At 37.6% G+C, this 20,858-nt stretch overlaps 1 protein-coding gene across 1 annotated transcript in view; it reads left to right on the top strand.

Annotated features, from left to right (window-relative positions):
• FAM83B (family with sequence similarity 83 member B) overlaps positions 1–20,858 on the top strand; it is a 53,876-nt gene that overhangs the window by 22,945 nt on the left and 10,073 nt on the right. Inside the window, exon 3 of the mRNA XM_084202923.1 lies at positions 13,138–13,302. Coding sequence (XP_084059049.1) covers positions 13,138–13,302 — 165 coding nt within the window. The remainder of the gene's footprint in view (positions 1–13,137; positions 13,303–20,858) is intronic.

Below are 20,858 nucleotides of genomic sequence, written 5' to 3' on the forward strand. Positions count from 1 at the left end.
CACAAGTAGCTGTGGCTGCTCTATGAGCAGGTGGTGCAATCTGCATCTCATGAGTATCAGGGAAAGTTCCTGCTCAATTGGCAGCATGTTTAAAAAAGTAAATAGTTTAAATCATCTGATTATGTTGTTTGCTGGCATTCAGGTGTAACTGTGTGCCATATGGACTTATGCAGGCTTATATTATGTCTGTGATATATGGTTCAGAATAGTGATCTGACATAATTGCTGTTCCTTTTTTTGCAACATAAATGTTACTACAGGTGTTGTCCAGTCATTCTATTTTTACTTATAAATGCATTTTACTATATCATGTAGCTAAACTGGAAAAATTGTAAAGGTGAACAGAGAATCTGGCAGAGCTAAACCTTGCAGAAACTTTTCATTACTCATCCTCTCTTATTTATTCCAGAGGGTCACTGGCTTTCCTTTGTACTGACCCATCACTGACCTGTGATCAGTAATTTTAAACAGCCTGTATTCTGTATTTTTCTGGCTTATTTAAACCATATTACTGCTTCAGTTGACCTCCTTAAACATATTTAGGTACATCTATGGAATTTGAAATTAGTAGCATCGAAGCAAATAGTAGTTGTAGCAGGAATCAAAATCTTTGCTGTGAATATCATAAGGGTAAAGTCATAAAATATGGAATAAAAAAGGGAGTATTTTTAAGCTTGTATAAAATGTGTAGGAGGCCATTTTTAGCCCACATTCAGTATCCAATATCACGTTTTTTAAAGTCTTAAATTTAAATCAGTTTGGAGTTCTTTCCTTGAAAGAGGGAAGAGGGGATAGGAAGGGAGGAAGAAAGAATTAAGGGAGTGAAGTGGTATGAGTGAGGTAGAGGGAGGAGGGGAGTAAAACAAAGGCAGTTGCAGAAGGAAGGGAAAGGGGTACAGAAATAGGCTGTAATAATCAGTGAATTATAGTGGGTTTGCTTCCCCTTTTGTGACAGCTGTACGAAATCTTTAATATCATTGAGCCTTACAGGCTGCTAAAAATACATGCAATCAAAATGTTTTCATTGGACAGCTACTTTACACATCTTGCCAATACCCAGTCCTTAAGTGTGTGTACCTCATGTGTCTTTTACTCACTCTCAATCACATGTAAGAAGCTGAATACAAAAGCTGTATTTCAAAAAAGGATGAAAAAATATTTGAAAAGGTGTTTTCCCATTTACCGTTCCCTATATATGTGATTAGCCTTCATTTCTGTATTAATTGACTCTTTTGTTGGTTTTCCTTTCAGAAGTCAGGCTAAGCAACCAGGTTGGGTCATCAAGCTGTTTCTTGAATTGTGGCCATAGGCATTATTTCTCTGATACTCAAAAGTTTAATTAAAAATGACCAAGAGCAAAATTATTTTGCAGTCTTGCATGTGATCCATCCAGGTCTGCTAATTGCAGCTGCAACAAATATTACTCTATTGCAGTAGACTGTAATGTTCCTTCTTAACCTTCTTGACCTAAAGACAAAGAAATTATGGCACTACTTTCCAAAGATTAACAGGAGCCTCTATTGAGGCTTCCTTTCTTCACTTCGGTATTACCTTCTCTAGACCATGAACTAGGGGAGGTTTTTAACCAGAATTCTACTCTCTTTTGGGGTTCTATGGACATACAACAATGTCTTCTGCAAGGGCTCCCAATTTTTTATCCCTCTTTTTTTCCTACATTTATCTCTGAAACACTTTCTCTACCACTGTTCCTTATGCAGTCTACCTTTTGGAAGAAGTTTTGAGTGTCTGTAGAGGACTAACCTTCAACAAGTAATGATATAATTAGGACTTGTTTCTCAGTATCAAGGTCATTAAGTCAGTTATATATAATCAGGTCATGGTCATTGGTCTGCAGCCCTTCACTGGTTTGAAATCTAGTGATTGAACTTTATTTTTGTTTGGTCTGGTTTTTTGTTGTTGTTTTTTTGTTTTGTTTTGTGGGGTTTCATTGTTGATTTAAATTGGGCACTGCCTACAAAAATAGATCTGTTTTCTTTTGCCTGCAATGCCTTCCATGTTAGAAAATACTAGTCTTTGCATGAATTTGTGTTTGCCTGATGCAAGGCCGCCCTGGTTTAAGACTCGTGGACTTAGCAGTACATGCTTACAAGTCTTCCTCAACTGTATGCTTTTGTTTTTCCACTTGCTAAAAATGTTGATAGGCCATCCATGTGGACTGTACCTAACATACTGCATATAGGTATTCCAAAGTCTATCTTTCTGAATCATAAGCTACTCTGAAACACATCAGGTTTGTCTCCTGACTTGGATACACCAAATTTTAATGTGCATAGAAATGCAAAAATAAGTGTTTCCTGCTTTTGAGACACTTAATTTCATCTAACTCCATTCTTTTCCAGCATCTACTGTGGAGTCAGGCAGCAGTTTCCACCCTGTGTTATACACCTGCCTTTCTTTTTGGATTCTCTTCTGTGCAAGTTGTTCCTGCTGTACCTACTTATTCTTGTAAGCAAGAGCAAGAGATTTCAGGCAGTTTACTATTAAGGTCTTAAAGATTACAAACAGTACACAGCTCTTGCATAAGCAAACTTAAAAGCAAGATTATTCTTCCTGGTCTAGAAAAGTTGGTATGAATCATCTCTTCTTCCTATAAGTCTGCCTTTGATGAAGAGAATCTTTCATTGTTTCCAAGTGACTAATTAACAAATGCCAAAAAAGTTCTATACTTTAAGAAATGCTTTTGTTATCGATTCAGGTTTACAGGGTTTTATACATTGTCAAGCATTTTTCAAAATAAAAACTCTCAGGAGGAGGGGTTTAGTATTGAAAGTGTATACAGGACTCTTGAGGAAACCCAAGTGAATCAGTGGGAAGGCAGACTGACTCAGAACACCACTCCATTCCCAGCCTAAGGAACCCCACCAAAATATACCACTAAAGGTGGCAAACCCCCAAAATATTCTGTAGAATTGTTATCTCGATTAGCTGAAATCTCATACGTTTACTTTGACTCTTTGATAGGCAGTCAATTATTTTACTATGTCTTGAAAGAAATCACAGGAAGAGCCCTTAGAAGTATTAATGTCCAATCTAGTTTACTGTGGCATGAGGAGCATTTCTAAGCAGGAGTAATTTGAAAGGACAGTTTTTAAAAATGTTTTTGTCCCTTTGCCTTTCCCTTATCCCCCCCTGCATTTGAGGTATCCCTTTCCTTTGTTCTCAGGTGTGAGATAATAATTTTAGGTGTTGAAAGAGCTTTTAACCTTGCAGTAGTAACTCATACTACTGAGATTTTTAAATAAAATAATTAAGACATCACACTGTTGTGCATTGTTTGTTTTTGTGCAGTCAGTAAATAAACACACATGAATAATTAAGTGCTTCTACTTATAAAGAAATTTAAAATAAAAAGTATAACATTATAATATTAATTCAAGTAGCCTAAACATTCACTAAATATTAAGGGATCCCATGAGAACCCACATATTGAAGTTGTTAATGCTCTTTTAAATAAAAAAGTATTTCTGAAGCAGCAAGTCTTTGAAATTCATCATAGAGAAAGCCGGAGGCTAGAGAAGTACCTTTGATTTTTGTCACGAATTTCCATTATGGTATAGCAGAGTTGTAGGCTGTCAGAAATCCTGGCATTTCCTTTCTGATTGCTTTCCTCAGAAAAAGCTTGGCAGCTTCTCAACATGACAACTGAATATGAACATTCTGAGAAGCTAAATACAAATATTAGAATCTTGCTGCCTGACCAGCTGCAGCCCACATGGCACTGGGAATACAGCAGCGATACCAATGGCAAGAGAAGAAAGGGCAGAGGAAGGTCCCTAATGCGTTCCCTCCATCTTGCCAAGGATTTTCTGTGCTGCCTTATGTCCTTTTCTGTAGGACCTCTGCCTGCTTCTGTTTGCAGTGACAGAACACAACTTGCTTGCTAAATACCAGAAGCGTTTTAGTTGGTGATGGGAGCACTGCAAGTAGGAAGGAAAGTGTTAAAATTGAGCATTGTGAACGCTTGTTGTTTTCATCATGCATGACAGATTTTTGCAGATTTAGGTAAATATTTTCTTGTCTATGGTGTGCCAGCACTGAGCTGCAGCTGTTTCTTTGCAGATCTTTCATTCCAAGGATTAGGTTTATAAATGCTCTTTGGAAAGTCCCCATGAAGAATCCCTGGAATATCCCCTTTCATCTTCTCGTTGCCATGACTTGCTGACATTCAATTCTGCATGTGTGGAAGCAAAGCTTCAGAGGAATTACTGCCTCTGCTGCTGGCTAGGGTGAAGAGGTGTCTCCTTTAATTTGGTCAGCTCACGATGAGTTCTTACTAATCCTTCAGCCAGAATAACAACTACCAAACTCATAGTTAAAGATCACATTTATAGAATTAAGGTAGCTCACTCCCATCAGTTTTGCAAGATTAAATTCCCCGTTGCGTGAATTTCAAGAGAAGGCGTCACTTTAAGGTGGTGTATATATGACTTCCTAGCTTGGCCTGCAATAGCTGTCTGAAAAGTTAATGCAGAAGGCTTCTGTACATTCACTTTTCAGAGAAAACAGACTTATTTCCATTTCAGAGAACTTTACTTTTGTTTTGGTTTTAGTTTCAACTTTTAAAGAGCTAATGCTGGTCTTCTGATATGCTTTTTTTAGACGTACTAAGGTATACAAAAGTTCCCAAATTGAGCAAAAGGAAGAATTCTTGTGTAGATTTAAGAAGATTCTTCCTTGTAAAAATTTGATCTTCCTAGTGTTTTTCAAAGTAAAATTGCATCCTTTCTCAGAGCTCCAGTTTTTACTGTCATATAGAATCAGAATTTCACCAACAGAATCAGAACATTTTCCCCTGTTACTGATAGCTAGAAAGTTCCTCTACTGCACATCTTTTGTGTGTATTCCTTGGACAGAACAGATAAGGCTTTACCATGGGGACTACTCAGGTAAACAGAGTTAAAAAGGGAGTTGGGGCTGTTTAGCCTGGAGAAGAGGAGGCTCAGAGGTGACCTTATCACTCTCTACAACTCCCTGAAAGGTGGCTGTAGTCAGGTGGGGGTTGGTCTCCTTCTCCAGGCAGCAACTGACTGAACCAGAGGACACAGTCTTAAGCTGTGCCAAGGGAAATATAGGTTGGATATTAGGAACAAGTTTTTCACAGAAAGAGTGATAAAGTACTGGAGGGGCCTGCCTGGGGAGGTGGTGGAGTCACCATCCCTGGATGTGTTTAAAAAAGACTGGATGTGGGACTCGGTGCCATGGTTTAGTTGAGGTGTTTGGGCATGGGTTGGACTCGATCTTTAAGGTCTCTTCCAACCTTGTCATTTTGTGAATTTTGTGAAAAGTATTTGTATAGTTGTCTTATATAGTTACCCACCTTCATAATTTTCTAATATTTTGCATTGGTTTTTCTTGTTGTATTGCAGGAGATAGCTAGAAGTTTAGTTTATGTTTTCTGGACAGTGAACTTATTTATATGATTTTTTGGTGGTGTTGAACTTTTGTGATGTCCTGTTGCAGTGAGAAACTGTTGAGGTTTTTGAAGATTGCTAATGTACATGTTGGAAGTTAATTTTTATTCCATATAAACTTAGTTTTTAAATTCTTAGGTTTTGTAGGTGATACATGGCATGATAAAATGAGGCTTGGTGATCAGAACAGGTGTATTTGGTTCTGAGAGCCTGTGTTTTTCTATCCTCAGAATAAATGGTAGAAATATTTTGGAGCAGGAGGCGGAAAAGAGGGTAAGTGAGGGTTAGGAGAGCTATTCTGAGATGGTGTAGCTGCCTGTAATAATGAAGTGCCAGACTTCACCCTGTAGTTAATAATTGCTTTTAAAGAATGCAATAATGGGAGAACATTTCCAAGTACACTGCATAGTTATGTATATCACTCTGTGCCTGTAGAGCCAAATTAAATATATTAAATAAGATCTCAGGGGGTCAATTATGATGATAATACAAGTAGTGACAATGCAACAAGTAGTGATATTAAAATGATGAATGTTGCATAGGTATAAATCATCTCAGAATTTGTTCCATTGTATTGCCACAGAAATTGTAGGAGAATGGATAATACTCAAATGGTTGATTACTATTTATTTTATTGTATTAGGCTGTATTTACAAAGCAAGGCTCCCTTTATTATATTACACTTTGGCACTTTATTGCAAGACTTCTCATTTGTTACTGTATTGTGAGACCTCAGCAATTAATCCAGGACAAATGGTTTCAAAGTAGACATTGCAATAAAAGGATATGTTGTGCAAAGCATTTCAGGGCTGTCTTCAATTTTGCAAATTAATACCAAAGTAATGAACTTTTGTCTTAGAAGCACTCTGGTGTGAGCAGCAGGGCCAGAAAGTAAGGATAACAGATGATTTATTAGGGAGCTGTTAATATGAATTGCAGGAAAAGTAAACTGGATCTAAACCCTCATAATATAAAACCAGCATAATATAATTGAGAAAAGAACCACAATAATTAGTGGGACATATTATGTAGCTTACTAGAGGGAAGGTTGTCTGCATTGACCACCAGATTTTTCTCTCTGATGCCAGAAATTCACCAGTCCATTTGCTGCCTGCCTCCTGTTCTAGCAGCATGGCACACAGCCCTGTATCCTCCTTCTGCACTGTTGCAATTGCCTGCTCTCTGAGAAAGGCCAGACTCAGACAGCACTGAGCCTGTGCATCAAGGAGATTCCCCTCAATCAGAGATCTGCAAAAGGAGGATTGGAGTAACAGAGAAAAGGTCAATGAAAATAGAATTAATAATTCTGTCAGAGATGTGGTTCTTCTTGGGGTGAGAAAGGGTGGTGACATTTAAAGCACTGCACAGCAGTATGGATTTTTGTCGTGTAATGCCCAAAGTAAGCCGCATGTGGGCTACAAGAAATCAATACTCTTGCAGTGTAGGGTAGGTCTTCAGCATTATTCCTTACTAGGTTATTGATACTGGTAGGTGTTGCTAGCAAAGCCTGCCCTAAGCAAGCAGTTTTAGTAGAGGACTCCTGTATTTTTATAGCAAAGGAGTTGTTAAATGACACACACTGCAAAATATAACCTAGAGAATCATAATTCATATTTGTGAAAGAAGTGGTAATGCTGAGATAATGAAACTGTCAAGGGTTCACAAAGTAGACTTACTGAGCACTAGCAGTAAAGGCCTTTTGTTACATTTATGCTTGAATTTCAGCACACACCTATTAAAAAGTTGGATTTTGATGTCCTAAAACTCAATGAAGATTAAAATCCACTTATTTTCTCTTATAAAAAATGGAAGAAGTAAAGCAGAAAAACTCGTTTGTTTCTCAGCATTCTCTATTTATAGTCTCTGTTTTCTTTAGTCCTCACAGCAAAATTTATAATTACTGCCAAACATGGCAAAATTTGCTTTCATTTTGACAGTGAAGATCTCTGAATCATTGAGTTGCAGCCTTTGGTCAGTTGGAAGTCTCCAGCCCAGCCTCCTGCTTAAAGCATGACTAGTGGTAATACCTGAACAGGCTGCCCAGGGCTTTATCCATCATGGTCTTGAAAACCTCCAAGAATGCAAACTGGACTGCCCTGAGCAACATGCTCTACTGCTGGGGTGTCCTTGTGGGAATGAGGGGGTTTCCCCACATCCAGGCAGAACTGCTCTCGTTTCAGTGTGACCATTGTCTTTTGTCCTGCCACCACTGCAAAGAACCTGACTTTGTCCCTCCAGAACTTCCCTGTAAGTGCCAGGAACTGCTGTAAGATTCCCTGAAGCTGTCTTTGCTCCAGGCTGAACAACCCAGCTCCTTCATGTAGTCTGCATAGGGCAAGCGCCCTCTTGGTGACCCTCCCCTGGATGTGCTCTGGAGATGTTTAATGATAAATGTAACTGCTGGCAACTTCTTTCTAGATAAGCTTCTGAAGAGAGTTAGTTTCTGAAGGTGAGAACCATCTAAGCAGATCCAATGCACATGGATGGGCCCAAACCAGCAATAACTTGCCCTGTAGCATAATAGGTGCCACAGAACTGAACATTGGCCTCCATTTACTGTGTCATGTTATCCACTCTGTTGCCATGTTACCATGTACATAATCTCCTGTTTATCAATGATATGAAGGATATTCCAGCTATAGCTTTTTGTTTTAACCAACAAACAAATGTATATGTGTCTTTCATGAACCTTGTCACTGGTACTTTTTGTAGGAGTTGGTCATTTACCAAAATTGAATATTAAGAACTTTGAAAGCATGAAAAAAATACTCTGTATTCTTACAGAGTGATGATAGTTTAGAGATACTGAGCTTTAAAATGGTACTTTCCTCACTAACATACAAATTAAATAAATCAGCTTAGTGAAAAATGCCATTTGGAATGTTTGCATTAAAATAGTCCTATTCAACAAAATTATACTTTCCTCTCTGTATTTACATGCTTTTAAATGCCAAAGTAGGGTGTGCAGTTTACTTTTCTGTTGCAAAGCATAGTCTTAGTGTCAAGACAGTGAGAAGGATTGTCGCTATGGAACACGAAAGAACACAGGCGCACTCCGCTGCTCTCAAGGTGAAGAACAAAAATGGGAAGTTTATTTTCTGATTCCAACATTTATAGTTTTCCAAAAGCGACAGTGGATTGCAGGGTGACAGTGCCACCTCTCCAATGACGCTGGACAAACCAACAGTCCATCAAAGTTCTCCTCCTCCATAAAAGAATGCAAAACAATGTGTTATTTACAGAAAGTGTGTGAGAAAGTTCTCTAAAAAAATGTCAACATCAGAAGGCTTAGAAAATCTTAAAAAATCAAGGCGACAAAGGATAATAGCATATGGCTCTACTGCTGCCTTAAGTTGAGCATTTTGTCAGATTCTTTAAGAGTCATTTTGTGTTTATTGACTTCAGCAGATTTTCTTGTTCTGTAAGGATGCCATCATTGAAACCAAATTTTAAGCTTAAAAAATAATAATCCCTAAAAAAACAAAAGAATGGGTAGATAAGATAAAAATACAAGCAGTGACAATCATCAAAGATAATTTTGGGAGAAGAAAACTAGCATAAAAACTGTTTTCTGCACTGTCTTCACTTTTAGTTGATCATTGAAATGTGCTCTTCTCTCCAATACCCGCCCAGGTGGTGGTAGTTCCCTCTTGCTGTGCATAATTTCAGTGCTATGTGATGTTATGCACAGCAAATGTCTGCTCTACCAACTATTTTCTCCTTCCTGTAACATGCTAGCTTAGCTGTTCCCAAATGAGGGTCATTTTTGATCAGGGTGATAATCAGTTTGACAAGGTTCAGAAAGTTCTCCCAGAATTCTGGTGCTTTCATCAAAAACCTGCTGTACCCATCCAGTTTTCCTGGAGTGGTTGGAAGGCCACTGTATTTGCTTTCAAAAGCATGAGTGGTTCCTTTTAAAAAGATCTTTGCATTGTGGAAAACAAATATGCTTTGGAAAAAAAAAGGCAGTTTGTAAGGAAACCTGCTGTATGACAATAGAGCTTTCTGCCTTGAGGAGGTTTTCTTGACTCAGGTAGTATTGTTATGGCTATAAGAAACAGAATGTATGGAATAGGCAATTTTCTGATGCATTTCTGCAGTTTGAATTTTATCAGTTTTTCTTCCTTGCTGGAATCCACTGTTGTGTTCTTATAAGTACCAGGGTGGAAATTAGCTCTGCAATTGCAAAAACAAAAGTAAAAACACTTCTTCCAAAGTGATGCAGCAAGTAACTAATCCTGCAGCTGTTTTTGCAGCTTTAATTAAAGGTAGGTACACATTATAGAATACCTCATTGAAGTAATTTCCTAATCTTGGTCTCCTTAATTAATCAAAACTTAGAACCTTGAATACCATATTTGCTTTGTCTATTCCCATGTGCAATACTCCCTTCTGCTGCAAAATAGGCAAACTGGGGAAATGTACACATACCCCTATTAAAAGGAGGAAAAAAAAAAAAAGAAAAAGAAGTTCAATACATTTAAAGGCCAGACTGTTCCATGACATTTATGGAATCCACTCTTTCTGAATCAAAATCTATAGTTTATGGTCAAAACACCTTTTTTGGTTTATGGAAATCAGTATGCAGAAATTGCCTTATCACTGTCAATGACTTTTTACATATTGCATGTATCATATGGGTATCATATGCATTGTTCAAATTTGGCACTGTTCTCCAGCAGCCAGGCCTAATTATGTTTCTGTTTAATAGAGTGTTGAGTGTTGCTAAGAGTAAATGGGGAGCCTAATGAGGACATTCAACAAGAGTCACCCCTGGTTTGTAGGAAATGCACAAATGGATGCCCATTTGGTTGTCAGATCATGACTGTGGCTTTGCATCTATGTACTCAAATTCTGGTAAGGACTTTTCAGACAGCAGAAGCTTTGGGTTTCAGAAGATAATCCCTATTCCAGCTCTGGAAGTGAAACCTACATTTTCTTGCAAGACTACTTGATGCTTTGCAGAGTTACTCCAGATTTAAGAGATAAATTAAGAAAAATTCTACTGATGAAGACAAAGAAGGTCCCCTGTTTATTCCCAAGTGAAATATCTGCACAATAGTGCTCGTGCATCCTTGTTATGTCACCAACTTACTGGCCTACTTGCTTATGTGTTTATTTCTCTACCTTCCTCTTCATAAAGATAGATATGGCCATTCTAGTCAGTGCTGGGTTTTAGTTTTTATTACAGGTTCTTGTGTGTGTGCAAACCTGTGAATGTCTTAGATGTCTGCCATAGGAAAGTGTTAAAAGAATTTTTGAGGGCCGTGCTGTGGGTTTTTAATATTACATGTATTCATATCAGTGTACAGCAATGAATCCATTCAGGATTTTTCTGTTACATTTAAATTGATCCGAGAATGCAATGAGCACCCATTTCTTGAAGATCTGAAGAAAAGGAAAGTCTAGGAAGAAATTAGGGAGTTCAGAGGAGGAGGTAAACAGGTAATGAAACAGACTCAAATTTGAGAACAGGTTATTTTTTGGTCTTTACCTCCCATACTTGATCTGTCTTGGCAGTTTTCTTCTCAGACGCAAGTGAAACAAGACAGGTTGCCTTGTTCAGTTAACACTGCCTATCTCAGAAACAAGACCAAGCAGAAGGTGCAGTCTGAAAGTGATGAGATCCTTGGAGTCAAGATAAACATTCGTGTTTTCAGTCCTCAGATAAAGAAACATATTCTGTACTGGAGAAAAACACATTTAGGTTTTGCTTTCAAAAAGTCAGTAAAGCAAATGGGGTAGTGCACTGGCATGCTACCCAAGATTTTCAAAAGAATGGAATTCTTTAATGCTATTCAGTTCCTCTTTGACTGGTGGATTTGTGAAGACTCTTTATTGCCAGGTGACATGTAATGAAGAGGCCAAGTTGTTCCTTTTCTCTTACTCAGGAGTTGTGTTTACCTTTTCTAATTGTTTCCACTGTTATTTTACTTTTACTTTTGTAAGGCATCTCTCATTTATATTTCTAGTGATTTAATTACATGCTCAGCATAAATGAAACTTTTAGTTCTAAGCAGGTGGGATTCAAAAAAGGTAATTTGTACAACTGACCGGAGACGTAACTTTTACCTGGTTGTGTGCAACAGCATTTACATGTGAGGTAAATGTTTCAGTTCTAGAATAAGATGAGTACTTGCAACTTAACAATTACACCTTCAAAGCTGATGTACAGGTAGTTTAAAGACTAGTGAAAATGGTAAAACCTGCTCTGATACCTGTGAAAGGTTTCATTTCATCTGAATTTGCACCTAAGACATCTCATTGGAACTTTTCATGAAAGTACTAGTGGATAAAAATAATACCTTTAGAAGTTACACGGACTTTGATTCTTCCTCTTATTTCCTTTCACATTTCAACAGTAATTCTTCCCAAATTACTAATGGTATGTCAAAAGTACAACATTTCTATATATATAATATATCTCCAAAATACCACTAGAGGGACATTGCTTTTCCAAGTTAGACATGCTTGCTTTTTCCCTGTGGGTTGAAGGGTGTTGGTAGCTGGTGTTCAGCATGCTGATCTTCTTGATCCTCAAGCTCTCACGAGCTGAGGCCGTTCTGTCCCCATAAGAGTGCCTCCAGCTCTTCAGTGTCTCTTATTAGCTACTTCAAGCTCTTGAGCCATTAGCTTTAGAGAAAATGATGAAAGACTGAGAAGCCTCATGTACAAAAATTTTATCTGATTTTTTTTTTAACGCATAATGCAATTGTATTTTGAAGGCTTTTCCACAGCATTTGTATTGCTGTTTTCCCCTCCCTTTCTCTTTTACTGGGTTTCCTTTTCCCTCATGAAACCAGTCACTACACACACCCATGTCATGGTTTTACCCTGGCCAGCAACAAAGTTCCACACACCCACTTGCTCATTCACATCCTTAGTGCTATGGAGGAGAGAACTGGAAAGAAGTAAACCCTTGTGGGTAGAGATACGAAGAGATTACTAATTGAATAAGTAAATTTACTATAGTAAAGTACATTTTTACATAAAAAGTAAAATATAATAATAATAAAAGGATACTATTGGTATTTATAACAATAATTGTAAGTAAAAGGATCGAGAGAGAGGGAGAGGTAAAAGCCCAAGAAAACAAGTGATGCACGTTACAGTTGCTCACCACTCACTGACCAATGCCCAGACAGTTCCTGAGCAGTGATTGACCCCTCCCAGCCAACTCCCCTCAGTTTACACACTGACCATGGCATTCTGCAGTATGGAATATCCCTTTGGCCAGTTTGGGTCAGCTGTTCTCCTGATTGTGCTTCCTCCTGGTTTCTTATGCACCTGCTCACTGGCAGAGCATGGAACACTCAAAAGTCCTTCACTTGGGGTAAATACTACTTAGCAACAACCACATCAGTTTGTTATTAACATTATTGTTGTGCTAAATCCCAACCACAGCACGGTGCCATCTATTAGGAACAAAATCAACTTGATTCCAGACAAAACCAAGACGACCCATAACTCATTTTGCTGGACTTTGGTACTTGTGACAAACGTCACACAGGTGGTCACTTGATTTCTGAAAAAGAAGATCCAGTTGTCTTGAAAGCTTTCAGGTTAAGTGGAACAACATAGAAAATAGAACATTTTAATGTGTAAAAAATATTAGTGTATTAGCTGCTCAGCGTAGGCTTGAGTGAAGAATTCTATATATCAGTTTATACAATACAATAATCTGTGTCTTTCCTGTTTGATTCAGGTCATTGCCATTGTTATGGATATGTTTACAGATGTGGATATTTTTAGAGAAATCGTGGAAGCATCTGCTAGAGGGATTGCAGTGTATATCCTGCTCGATGAATCGAACTTCAGTCACTTTCTGAAGATGACAGAGAAACAAGGCTGTCAAGTTCAGAGGCTCAGGGTAAGGCATACAGTCTTCCTTTGTGTGAACATTCACTACTTACTTCTCCACAGCCCACTGATAAGTGATTATTATTGGAAGAATGGTTCTTAAATACTGATTTTTCAAATTAACAACCAAGTGTCAATAGGTAAACTCTCAGCAGAACTTTCTCCACAGATATATATATTTTTAAAAGCATCTTTTTCAGGTGCCAGAAAAGAGGATTTCATGGAATGTCATAACTTCCATATGTATTTTATAAAATAATTTTCCATTATTGTGTATTTAGGAATACTATATATTTGAAAAACTAAGCTTTTTTTTATCCTTTCTCCTCTAGTTGCCTGCAAATAAATTCATAAGACTTAGATAAATTTAAGTTGTGTACTTCATTTTATGATTTCTTCTTAAAGGTTCTGCATTAACCTAAAAATCCATATTTCCATGTCTGTGCTTTGTCCTAATCCTTTTACACATTAAATATGTAATTTTATCCTGTAGGACAGATAACAAGATGACATGGACGTTTTCACAAGATGTCCTGCACTGCCTAAATATTTATCAGGGATTAGAATATAAACCATGAGCTGCACTGAACTGACATAAGTGCTTCATAAATGCTTCTAGGCTTATTCTGCTGTAGACAGTACTAAAGAAGTTCCAAGGATGTTCTCAGAGTCTGCTTGCAAAATTCTGAGCACTGCCGTAGCTCATAGTTCCATTTGAAATTCCTTGCCTCTGTAACTAGTTAAGCTTCATTTGTGCCAGTCAAAAGTATTATAAAAGCTCTTTTTAGCAGCACCTGTTCTAAGAACCACCTCCTGGAATCAGATAGAGATGTGGTGTATTCGTGAGGATAAAGAGAACTTCTTGGTAGATGTTTGGAGCCAACTCTATTTTATACCCATTTTTATTCTGGTGTTGACTTACATCCTCAGAAGTATTCCCATTCTACTTTCCATGCTTGTTTCTTGCTCTCTGGTTGCCTAATACACAGAGTTGTGGGAACTTCTGAGGAAAAAACACTAAAACTGTGGTGTTTTATAAACACTGGTAGTGATTGCCTTTATGAAGTCACTATTTGTCAATACTTCCATACTCTGGGACTTGAGATACCACCATTTGCTGATTACTTGGGTTAATTATGCCATAGAGGTTGCCAAAAATGGTCTATGTCTCTATATGGAATGAGTTTTTTCCTTCCAAAATAAAAAAAAAAATTAAGACTGTGTCTTTCAAGTGATGTCTCAAAATTGCCATATGCATTTTCAACATAATTCCATGAGCAGTTGTTTCAAAAGCTTACCTTCTTTGGATTCAAGGTTGTCTTTTTAAGGCAGTTTTATAGACTTTTAGGTATTTATACCACAGTTGAAAATTTAATATACATAGATTAGAGTGGATTTTGTATGGATTAGTGTGGATTGGAGAGGTTTATACGTAGCCTCTTCAGTGACATTGTGTTTTATACATTTCTGGGTTTTGTTGGGAGAAATATAATACATCTTTATTCTGCAAGGTTAACTTAGAATACTTTGAGTTTAATCAGAAAATAAAAAATATATGCCAAAGAGCTAAGCAGTAATCCTGTTGTGTGCTGAGTTTCCAGTTTAGCTTGTAATGAAGCTGTTCAAATTAATGGTCTTCTCATCCATGGGCTGCTCCCAGTGACTGCTGCTCTGAGAACTGCAGTTCACTTCTCCTGCATATTAACTCCTATGCCTTTTTAAAGGATAAAAGGGAAATGCAGGTGACTATGAAAGAACAGCCAATATTTTGAAGATGTTTTCTCCCTTCCCTTTTTCACATCACTCAAGGTTCAGAAGAAACATAAACATCTTCAACTGTTTGTACTCTTAGCTTCTGGTCTTGCCCTTCTATTCAGGGAAGGCAAGAAGAGAACAGAGCTGGATGGGTCTATTCCTTTTCCTGAAGATGCAGCACCAGCAGCATTGGTCTTGTTCTTGCCTGGCATGATTTGGTTCAGTCTTGTTGGAGTATGGATGAAGCTTCTTAGTCCTTACACTTGTGATGAGTTTTCTGCAAAGTGTTTCAGACTCAACACCTCTGTCTCTTTTTCTCTCCCTTCGAATCAGTAAAAAAACCAAGATGCAGTGATGAACAAAACTGTATTTTTTAATTCACATTTACAACTATGTACTCTTCTGTATGGAAAAGAAAGAGGATTTTGTTCATAAATCTTCATTAAATGTCTGTGCAGACAGTTTTTCTCATCTCTGGTCTGATTCTAAATTCAGGGCGTGTTCTCTTCTTTATTGAAACATGAAACTGAAAAAATGGATGGACCATATATCCTGTTGTTATTTTGTGAATTCCATATAAGAAACTAGAAAATCAGGGGTTACTAGAATCATTTTTAGTCTTTCCTGCAGCATCTTTTCATGTAGGTTGTTTCTTACTTAATATTCATCTTGACATCACATCCATCAGCAAAGCTCAAATAATTCCTTTCCTGTACTGTCCCGTTTCTCTTTTCCAGTTTCATTCGTTTTCTGGCTGTACTACATTTGTCCTCAGTAATTAATTTGGTTTCTTTTTGTTTTGTTTTTCTTTTCCCTACCTAAGCTTCTTTGATTAACTTTGTCACTGTTCTGACTTGCTTGGTCAACAATTCCTTTGCATAGAGAGATGAAAAGTTGTTCAAACCTTTTTTTTTTTTTTCCAGGTGATTTTTCAGAAACTAATAAGTAATTTTTTTCACTTTTTTCTTTCTGCTACTGACAGGCATTTTATTTGATATGAGGTGAGACGGTGGAGGTTCTGTGCTCTGGAGAAACCTATTTTTTACTCTTCTGCTAATAATGAAGAATCATTTTGCTACAGGAAGATATTGAAAGCCATTTGGCAGGACCTGTTTATTTCCTGATAATCCTCTTAATTGATTTTACTTTCCTTCTGTGAAATCTACTCCCAGATATGCATGTTTAAATACACAGTGTGAGCTGCTCTTGAGACCTGCTTGCAGCCTGTTTTTTCTCACCAGTGTTACCAAAACCATCAAAAATTTTCCAGTACTTCCACATCTAAGGCAGATTTGGTTATTGAATAGCCACTCACAGCACGATGTTGTGTCTGTGGGAGAACTTCTGTGATAAGGACCAGACTCCAGTCAAGTCTTGAGCGGTCATTGAGTCATATTCGAAGTCAGAATAGAAGCAAACTTGAAAACTACTTGGCATTTGTACAGCACATATGTGGTCAATAGCTACTTTTTAAAGCTTGTGACAATCTGTCACAAGTGGAATCATCCAGGGATCAGTTCTGGGCCCAATGCTGTTTAATATCCTCATAAGTCATCTGGATGGAAGGATCAAGTGTACCCTGACAAAGGTTGCTGGTGACACCAGACAGAGTGAATAAGTGGGCACTTGGGAAGGGAGAGCCACCCTGCAGGAGGACCTGGATTAGCTCTAAGAGTGGGCTAGCAAGGCCCTTATGAAGCTCAGCAAGCATGAGGGTAAAGTCTTGCACCTGGGAAAGCATAATCCAGGAGTGCAGCACAGGCTGGGATGTAACCAGCTGGACAAGCTCAGTGTGAGTGAGCAGTGTGCTGCTCCTGCAAGGAAAGCCAACAGCGTGCTGGGCTGCATCAGCACGGGCATCGCCAGCAGAGATGGACAAGTCATTGTCCCACTCTACGCTGTACTTGGAATAGTGTGTCCAGTTTTCATCCCCACTACTTAAAAAAGATGTGGATAGGCTGGAGAAGGTCCAGAGAAGGGCCACAAAGATGATGAAAGGACTGGGAAGCTGCCATATGAGGAAAGGCTGAGAGAATTAAGTTTTTTCGGCTTTGAGAAGAGAAAGGAAGACTTTATCACTGTGTTCTAGCATGGGAAGAGAGGCTACAAAGAGGCTGGAGACTCATTTTTTACAAGGAGTCACTTGGAAAGGATGAAGGGTCTTGGGAACAAATTACTCCTGGAGAGATTCCAAGAGGAAACTTTGTCACAGTGAGAACAATCACTGTGAAAATAATAGAAATAATTTCCTCGGGGTAGTGATGGATTCCTCAACACTGGACACTTTTTAAGACTCAAGTGGGCAGGCGCTGGGCCATCTTCACCAGACTGTACTTTGGCAAAGAATGGTTGGATCAGATGATCCTTGAGGTCCCTTCCAGTCTGTTATTCTATCCTTGTATGACCTGTTTTGTCTTACCAGAGAAGAGAGGCACAGGACAATAAATAATTATAGTAATGAGGAACAGTATGAAAAATTTGACTGTTTTTCCTTTAAAACTGTTAGGCTACATATTAGGTAGACATTCATTTCCTTCTTTGTGCATGTTCTTGACAGCAAATATGGGGCGAGTAATGGAACACTGATAAAAGCAGTGCCTACAAATAAAAAGTGCTGAAATTAAATTTTGAGACCAGTATATTCACTGTACCTAGTTATCATATTGGAGAGATTTTACTAAGGAGAATAAATGTGTAGTGGTGAATAATACTTCAAAATTTTAAATCATAGTTATGTGGCACTTTCTGGAATGAATATGTAAAGAAAATGTACAGAAAATGTACATAAAAGAGGTTGGAGCTCGTTTCTTTTTCATCACTGGGTGCCATTTAACTGGATAGCACTGGTGGCTATCCTAAAACTGCAGCCACTGGATGTTTTAAATGTTCCTGAGTGTCCTGTAAACTCTTGGACAAGAGAGAAAATCCATTTGTAAATGAATGATTGCTTTCCCCACAATGATGCTGTGATGAGCACACTGCTGTTAGGAGAGTCCTATAGCCTGAGGGTGAAATCAGGCAGGAGGGTGAAGCCCAGCATTTCATACCAGATGGGGATTGTAATTGAGTATGTGTATGTTTACTGCTTCTAATCCCAAGTGAAATGCATTGTTTCCATATTCCAAATATGGTTTGGGTGATTTGGGATTTTGGGTGATTAATAAAAGTGTGCATTCCTGGCACAATTAGAGGGTTTGAAGCTGGTGAAGAATGCTGGATGAACTGTGCAGGAAAAGGAAGTGTTATGTGAGAAAGGTAAGCATGATCTCAGGCACTTGTCACATTCCCATCTGGTAATGGATGACCTACCAAGGGAGTAAAAGGGTTCAGAGTCAGGGATGGAAAAACTACAAGGGGAAAAATACTGAAGAGGAGGTAAACAAAAACAACAGAGTGACTACAGTGACTACAATTTTTTTAAACCTCCCAGGAATACAATTATTTACATTCTTTTAATGTAAATAATTGTATTCCTTTTTTACATATGCCTACTTGAGGTTATATTTCAACTTATGTGTACCTAAGGCAAAGCTTTTTTTTGTGTAGTATGGTAATTTGCAAGCCATTAGACTTGGTTGTGCCTCCAGCATCGATTCCCAAATTATATCCTGTCCAATACTGATCAGACATTATCTAAGTAACATTTAATGAGTTCAACTGGCATGTCTTTAGGCCAATATTACTTGCTATGAGTACTTAAAAATGTATAGGCTGTTCTCAAGTTAGCTTTTTCAAATTATAAAGACATAAATATGATTAAATATAATTAAATGTGTCTGAAATGCACATATAATTATGTGGTATATAGAACTGAGTAAAACAGTAATCAAAGTAAATGCAAATTTCATTACTAATTCACAGGATTTTATTAAAGTAAGGGGTTACTATTATGGTTATATTTAGAATGGGTAAATTTCAGTATTTTCTTCTTTTTTAGGAACTGCTATTTCCATAGTATTTATCTTTCAAATAAAAGCTTTTAACATAATTAGTTGAAGCTTGAATAGCTGCTGGTGAAGAAATTATTTTCTTCAGTGGGCTTGTTCAAAGTTCAACAAAATCACTTTGGAAAAGCACGAAAATTGATTTTCATCAAGAAGAAAATTTCTAATTGGAATGCAGAAAACTTAAAAGACAGAACATTAGGTTGGCAAAAGTGATTAGCAGTTAGAGATTCAAATTTATGTTAACCTGCCATTCAGTAATGCAAATTGAGTTGCTATTAATTCTCTTGTAGCGGTTTTTGAAAATAGACCTAAGTATCCACCTGTATTTTTGCTTTTAAAATGTTTACCTTTTAAAGTTGCAGCACTTCTAGATGATACTTCTTCTATTTATCTATTTAGGAGATAAACTTTAGGTGTTATTTTTGCTAGACGTGTTTTACATTTGCTAGACATATAGCCCATGAACAAAAGTAATTCTTAAATGCTGTCTTTGTACATTTTAACTGAGTTGAATTGAATATATTTTGAGTTTAGCTTTTTCAAAGCTTGACAAAAATGCAAAGCAAAAACTCTCCTAATGGTGAATGAAGTTTAAACAACTTTGATAACTTGAGTTAAACTGTAATTTTCCAATTCAGCAGCTTTTAAGTGTGTTGTTTCTGTGGTTGGATTTTTCATTTGATTTTTCATTTCACCAGCACTGAAATATACACTGATTTAGAAAGCATGTGTTATTTGGAAATGTGCTTTCATGTCATGGATATTTTCTCCTAATTTTTTAAATTTTCTGTTTGGAAAGATAAAGTTCCATGGATTGTAGTAGATGCTATCTTTAAAACTCCTACAGCCTCTATCTACCAGAACTTCATATGTTTTAGGCAAATGTAGAAGTGCTCCCATAGATAATGAAGGCTTATGTCACTGTATTGCAAACTCAGTCATACTTTATGGACTGGAATTTTAAATGAATTGGTAAGTTTGAACATCTCTACAGCTTAATGAGGTTGGGAAGTGAAGGAGATGCTGGTCTCTTCCCCCTGGTATCCAGTGACAGGATGCATGGGAGTGGTTCAACCCACCACAGGAGGTTTAGACTGGACATCAGGTAGCACCAAGGGAGTTGTTAAACAGTGGAAATGATCAATGCCCCAATCCAATCAGTGCTTGAGAGGCATTTGGACAATGCCCTTAATAATTTAATTTAACTTTTGGTCAGTCCTGAATTTGTCAGGTAGTTGGAGTAGATGATCATTGTACCTCCTTTCCATCTGAAATAGTCCTATCCTATCCTATCCTATCCTATCCTATCCTATCCTATCCTATCCTATCCTATCCTATCCTATCCTATCCTATCCTATCCTATTTATTTAATCCTCCTGATTTTGCTGGAATTACCATGTACACAGTCTTTTCCAGTTGCTTCATGAACAGCCCTTCCACCTGCAGCTGAGCTGTGCAGAGCACATAGGCTGTGATCTGCAGCCTGTTCTCGTGGCAGTCCTGGTGAAGTGTGACATTCCTGTCCACTCACAGGTCTTACATGCCACCATTTCCATATGTACAGAGTATGTAATAATCATGTAGATTCTTGGTTTTTACTGACAATGCTAAATTATGGATTTTACTCCCACTGGAAAGCTTAGGGTTGCCAGAAAAACTATTTCAAGGCTAGAAACTACAGTAAATATTGTGATAATTCACAGTTATCTTCCAAGATGCTTTTATCTCTTGTGAAGCATTTTGTCTCATATTTACTTGAATTAGATGCTTGTAGGTTGTTTTGCATTGAATATAAATTTTAGTTTTTCTATAAGTAAGCACCTTTTGTGTAACAATTTTTGTTTCCTTGTGTCCCTTTTTCTAC

The sequence above is a fragment of the Fringilla coelebs genome (assembly GCF_963513975.1).
Source record: "Fringilla coelebs genome assembly, chromosome: 3".
In the NCBI taxonomy this organism is placed as follows: domain Eukaryota; kingdom Metazoa; phylum Chordata; class Aves; order Passeriformes; family Fringillidae; genus Fringilla; species Fringilla coelebs.